General features: G+C 53.4%; 1 protein-coding gene across 1 annotated transcript; it reads left to right on the top strand.

Annotated features, from left to right (window-relative positions):
• The first annotated feature begins 2,220 nt into the window (after nt 1-2,220).
• LOC119102928 (protein C1orf43 homolog) lies at nt 2,221-5,099 on the top strand. Its single transcript, XM_037226377.1, has 4 exons — nt 2,221-3,050; nt 3,295-3,433; nt 4,348-4,564; nt 4,955-5,099. Exons 1-4 carry the CDS (start codon nt 2,877-2,879, stop codon nt 5,097-5,099), a joined length of 675 nt encoding a protein of 224 aa, XP_037082272.1. The 5' UTR covers nt 2,221-2,876.
• Nucleotides 5,100-5,300: the final 201 nt, after the last annotated feature.

Consider the following 5,300-nt stretch of genomic DNA (forward strand, 5'->3'; position numbering starts at 1 on the left):
GGAGTGTGCACATAAGCTAGAAATAAAAACATGAGCTCATTTTGCATTCTATGAAATTACAGTCATTTTTGGATGGTGAGGATCCATCTTCTGATCCATGTGATGTGCTCAGATTATCACAATGTACATAAACACATTTTAGTAAGAGGCTTTAGGTTGTAACAGTGTGAACAGATGTGAAGAATGATCAACAGTAGGAACAAACACATACAATTAGCATTATGAGCCAACAGGCTCATCATTTTCTTGTGCTTTTGTTATGATATCTCTGTGATCCAGAGAAACTGTGTGGTACATTCTCATTTTTCTCCTTGAAGGTGATGAAACATGATTATGGCATGTGTATCTTGCTTTTAGCCATTGCTGGTGAGTATCAAACTCTCCAGCAATTCCCAGTGCACCACAACCTCATGGGTGTAATATCTGTGTTGCCTATCTCTGGATGCCCTCTACCCTGCATTGGTGAACTTCAAATAACCTGGCCTGGAATACAGAAAACACTGACACTCTTCAAGATGAATTGGATGGCTTAGATTGGTATGCCTTGCTGCTTTTTACTTTTTGTGAAACTACTGGTGTTAACCTTATTCTAGATATCAGATTGCAATGTGCGTGCATGACAAAGCAGACAGCCAAAATGCTGGCAAAGCAGTGTCCAGTTCTTCAAGCTACATAACAGACATTTCATCAATTAGTTTGTCACATTAATTTCTGCAGTATTATGGGTTGCATGAAATTTGGCCTTGCTGAGCTATACATTCATATAAGAAGAATTCACTGTAAGCTCAGTTAGCTCCATTTGGTCTCAAGAATCTGGCATAACAACCTAAATTTTAATGGAGAATGATAAGAACCGTCACACTGTTCATGGTAAACCCAGACTGTATTGACAGATGTGAGGCTAATGTTGTCTTGAGAACTTTTGGAAGAGACCTTCCTTCCAGACCTTCCTACACCGTCCATGCCTAATGATGTGCAGTGAGAATCAGAGCTCAATCTTTTAAGACCATATTTTCATATTTTCCAGCTCACCTCAAGGCCAGACTTCCTTTTCCTGCACATAGGCACCTCAGGTTAAATTGCTAAGCACAATGTGTCAAGATCACTATCTGTACAATTGCTTTAACAAAATATGGATTGCAATGTTCAGTGCTACTTTTGCAAAGCTTTGCTTTGCATGTCTTTGTACCAGGCCAAGTAAACAGGATGAGCATGGCTAGCTGAATGATGTTGATGTTTATGAACTTGGCAACCATGCAATGAACCCAATGTTGGCATGTCTTGGTGGTTGAATTTTTTAACTAGCATATACCATCTGACAAATATTTCAACATGCAATTTTCAGACATCTTGTTTATAAGAAGTTACAGGTAGAAGGTAAATTGGCACAAGTTTTTCAGTTGTCCTCAGTCAGTTCATAGGAAATAATATATGTTCATCTCTAATAATCATGATACACCTTTCTTGCATGAGGTGGAATAGGCAAGGTAAAATGGATGGGGGCATTGTCATGTATATGGTACAATGTTCACAATGAGTGAGCAGCATAGCTTGGAATCTTCACGACCCAAGCCACCAGTATAGCATGCAAGACCGGCTTAAAGAAAGGGGCCGTTGCCGCTTCGTCTCTTTGGGTCAAGCTGTCTCGAGGTTTCTGATTGATTTGCGGAGCGTCAAACGCTATGCTTTGCTTTCTCGTTCTTGTGCGCCGGCTCCCGAGGTCTGAGATGTATCCTCACATGTCTCCCGAAGCGGGCGACTGCACGGTTTGTGGTCGATCGCGCACAACGAGCACCATGCGTCTACCCGTGCTGACTTACGTCCTGTTCTCCATCAGACGGCTTTTTCCCTGTCACATGGACCGAGTTGTCGAGGACTGGGCGCCGTTGCAACCTTTGTTACGCGGCGTTGTCACGACTAGGAGATTGTGCGTTTCCCGAGCTGGTCGAATAGAAAATCTTGTTGCTCAAAGTTTGCTGAAGCAAAATTGAAAAATATCAAATGCTGCTCATTTTACAATTGCAGCAGGGTGTTGACGCCTGATCGGCGCTTACGACTTTGGTAGAAATGTGCTTCATGAAATACAGCACGAACTCTTACTAAATTTATTTCGTGTTGCCGAACGAACACGGAAATATGCGATTACTGCTTGCTGAAATATTAGCGGGTTATGGACGTACCGGCCGTACCGGGTATGGCCGAGCCGTTCAGGTAGAACAATGTTACGCTTTTAAGTGAAACCTGCTTGAGCTGCCGACCCGCCTGTCATTTTCGGTACCTTCCGAAGTACTGAGGCATATATTTTTTACCGTGTCGTTTTTATGGGTGTTTGTTGCGGGTTTTTCGTGTTAGTGGGATGACTGCATACGTTGACATGTTGGATGCGTTATTGCCAGACATCTTTTCGGTTTGATGGGAAAGGTGAATCATGTGATTGTCATGCTCTTTCAATCGACAAACTAATTGCTGTGGCAATCTGTTCCAGGCGAAGTCCAAAAAGTTAACGAGGAAGACAAATGTCGTTGAAAAGACGTCGTCCTTGGTTACAGCATCAAAATAACATGACCTTGCGCAGTGTTTTGAGCAGGTCATGTGATTAACATTTGACACCTATCAACTAGTGCCAGTGAAGTACCACCGATATCAAAGGCCCGCTCGATCTTCCACGATACATTTTTGCTCAACTTGATTTGACTCCATGGTGTTGACTTCCATGAACACCGATTTCCCTGATCAAACCACAGCAAGGTGGCAGCGTTGCTGAAACTGCATGGTGTATAACGGTACAGCCCGTCTGGAACCCAGAGTGTGAAGGCTCAACTGAAACCCAAGGCGTGAAAGCTCATCACGCACCCGACGTGTGGAAGAGGGCTTTAATGGAGAGAATGGCCGGCAACGACGAACTGCCAGGAGTATTGGTGGTTATTTTTATTGCTGGAGGAGTGCTGGTATTCTTGATCGTGTTCATCTTTGGGAAGAGGCAAATCCAGAGATTTGCTCTAAAAAACCAGAAAGGTCCTCATGTAGCTGTTGGAATCGATGCCAGAAAGGTGAGGCCGCCTGCTTTTTTCCCACTTCACTGTTCGGTTCTTGACTGTCATGCTATCGTTTATCTGCCATGTCCACAGTCCACACTATTTATCTGCCAAGGGACAGACTGTAACAACGAAGCCCTTTGTCGCCAAGTCTCCTGTGGTATCGTCCAGCGCCTTGACTGTGGTACAAACTGCACCCACGAGCCGACGCCTCCCCGCGACTGGCGGCCTCGTGCTGAGCGCGTGCCGCCGACCGCAGGCGCTGAAGCGCGAGATCGAGCGCCGGCTGGACCGGACGGCGGAGATCGTGACGGAGCCGCTGCTGGTCAGCCCCGGCGTGAACGCCGCCAGCCCCGGCTTCTACCGCATGTGTGCGGCAGACGACGCCAGGCGACTGGGTAAGGCCGGCGTTGACTAGGCGGCGGCGGGTTCACCGAGGTGGAGCCGGGGCGGGGTGTCGCGAGAGACTCTGAGCGGGCCCACAGAGGTGGAGCCGGGGCGGGGTGTCGCGAGAGACTCTGAGCGGGCCCACAGAGGTGGAGCCGGGGCGTGGCGTCCGCGAGGGACTAGGCAGGCTCACTGAGGGGAACCCGGGGCGGGGTGTGCGAGGGACTGGGCGGGCTCACTGAGGGGAACCCGGGGCGGGGTGTGCGAGGGACTAGGCAGGCTCACTGAGGGGAACCCGGGGCGGGGTGTGCGAGGGACTGGGCGGGCTCACTGAGGGGGCCGGGGCGGGGTGACCGCGAGGGACTGGACGGGTTCACTGAGGGGGCCGGGGCGGGGTGTCCGCGAGGGATTCTGAGCGGGCTTACTGAGGGGAACCCGGGGCGGGGTGTGCGAGGGACTGGGCGGGCTCACTGAGGGGAACCCGAGGCGTGGTGTCCGCGAGGGACTAGACGAGTTCACTGAGGGGGCCGGGGCGGGTTGTCCACGAGGGACTCTGGGCGGGTTCACTGAGGGGAACCCGGGGCGGGGTGTCCGCGAGGGATTCTGAGCGGGCTCACAGAGGGGACGTGGGACGGGTCGCGGTGTCCGTGAGGGACTCTGTGTGTGTGTGGGGGGGGGGGGGAGGGGCAGGGGGGCCCGTCTTGAGGGATCTGAGATCTGCCGTCGGTGATGGACGGTGGGCGCACACTGCTTGGGTGGATTATAACTTCAGTGTGCCCACGATCAGCGGGGTCATTTCCAACGCCTAAGCTTTGAGTGCCTTGGTGTATTCCCATGCCGCGCTTCTCTATTACATGCCTGATGAGTAGCAGCGTAGACAGAGTGTCCGCGCGTCTTCAACCTGTCCTCTGTCGTCCATCACCAGAACTAGAGATTCTAGAATGCTCCGGTGAGCGGCGTTCGCCGACGGACTCGGTGCGCCGGTTTCTGATGGCGCTTCGGAACAGCCTGCTGGGTCGGGCTGGCGCGCGCACCATTCACGAGTTCTGCGACATGTACGAGCTGGCGCGCTACGACCCAGCGCCGTTCCTACAGCCGCAGTACGCCCAGATGTCGGCTCTGCACGCTCGGCTCATGGAGAGGTACGGCGGCTCGCGGCCGGCCACGCCGACACTCCCGGCGATTAGCGTTGGGCCGCCGTTGTGGGAGGGAACAAATGACACTCACGGTAATGGGACGGCACAGGATTGATGCGTGGCCACTCTGGTCATCTGCGACCGAATGCATCGCTGCCAGTTGGCTGTGACTAAGAGCGGCGGCACTGACCTAATGCGGATTGCTGATCTGATGTGCGCTGTGGCTCCCGTTCTCAACGCATCATTTGTGACCGAGCTGAATGCCCCTTGTGGAGCGTGGAAGCCTGTTATGTGCCAATGAAAAGTGTTGGCCGTGCTCCCATCTGCATCCGTCTGTGGCGTCTCCCGTAGCGTTCGTGATGGCCTTCTGTGTTGACCCCTCACTCCCCATTGCAGCTTGCACGCACAAAGTAGTCAGAGCTCACAACGCTCAACGCCACGCGTGCGGACGATCGGCGAGTCAGCCGAGGCGGCCGGCACCGGCCGGCGTCCGCACTCGCTGTCGGTGGCAGCCGGCGCGGGCTCCGAGACGCCCGTCTGATGCACGGCGGCCGGGCCCGGCCGGTGGACCATCCCGCGGGCCGGCGCCGGCTGCTCTGGGCTGGGCCGGGGCTGATGCGGACCTTCAGCCGCGACACCGGCCGCGGCGGTCTGAGGCGGCGCCGCAGGCCGGACGGCCAGCCCGGCGCCGCACCGGAGCCCCTTCGCGGAGGCGCGGGAGGCTGCCGGCCGCCCTCCGTAG

The sequence above is a fragment of the Pollicipes pollicipes genome, unplaced genomic scaffold, assembly GCF_011947565.3.
Source record: "Pollicipes pollicipes isolate AB1234 unplaced genomic scaffold, Ppol_2.1 Scaffold_5724;HRSCAF=6776_pilon_pilon_pilon, whole genome shotgun sequence".
In the NCBI taxonomy this organism is placed as follows: domain Eukaryota; kingdom Metazoa; phylum Arthropoda; class Thecostraca; order Pollicipedomorpha; family Pollicipedidae; genus Pollicipes; species Pollicipes pollicipes.

What these genes read in the sequence shown, in the direction of transcription:
- LOC119102928 (XM_037226377.1), top strand. Translation starts at nt 2,877, where the DNA reads ATGGAGAGAATGGCCGGCAACGACGAACTGCCAGGAGTATTGGTGGTT. An exon ending in TTGGAATCGATGCCAGAAAG is followed by an intron (nt 3,051 to 3,294) that starts GTGAGGCCGCCT and finishes CGCCGACCGCAG; the next exon opens with GCGCTGAAGCGCGAGATCGA. An exon ending in CACGCTCGGCTCATGGAGAG is followed by an intron (nt 4,565 to 4,954) that starts GTACGGCGGCTC and finishes TCCCCATTGCAG; the next exon opens with CTTGCACGCACAAAGTAGTC.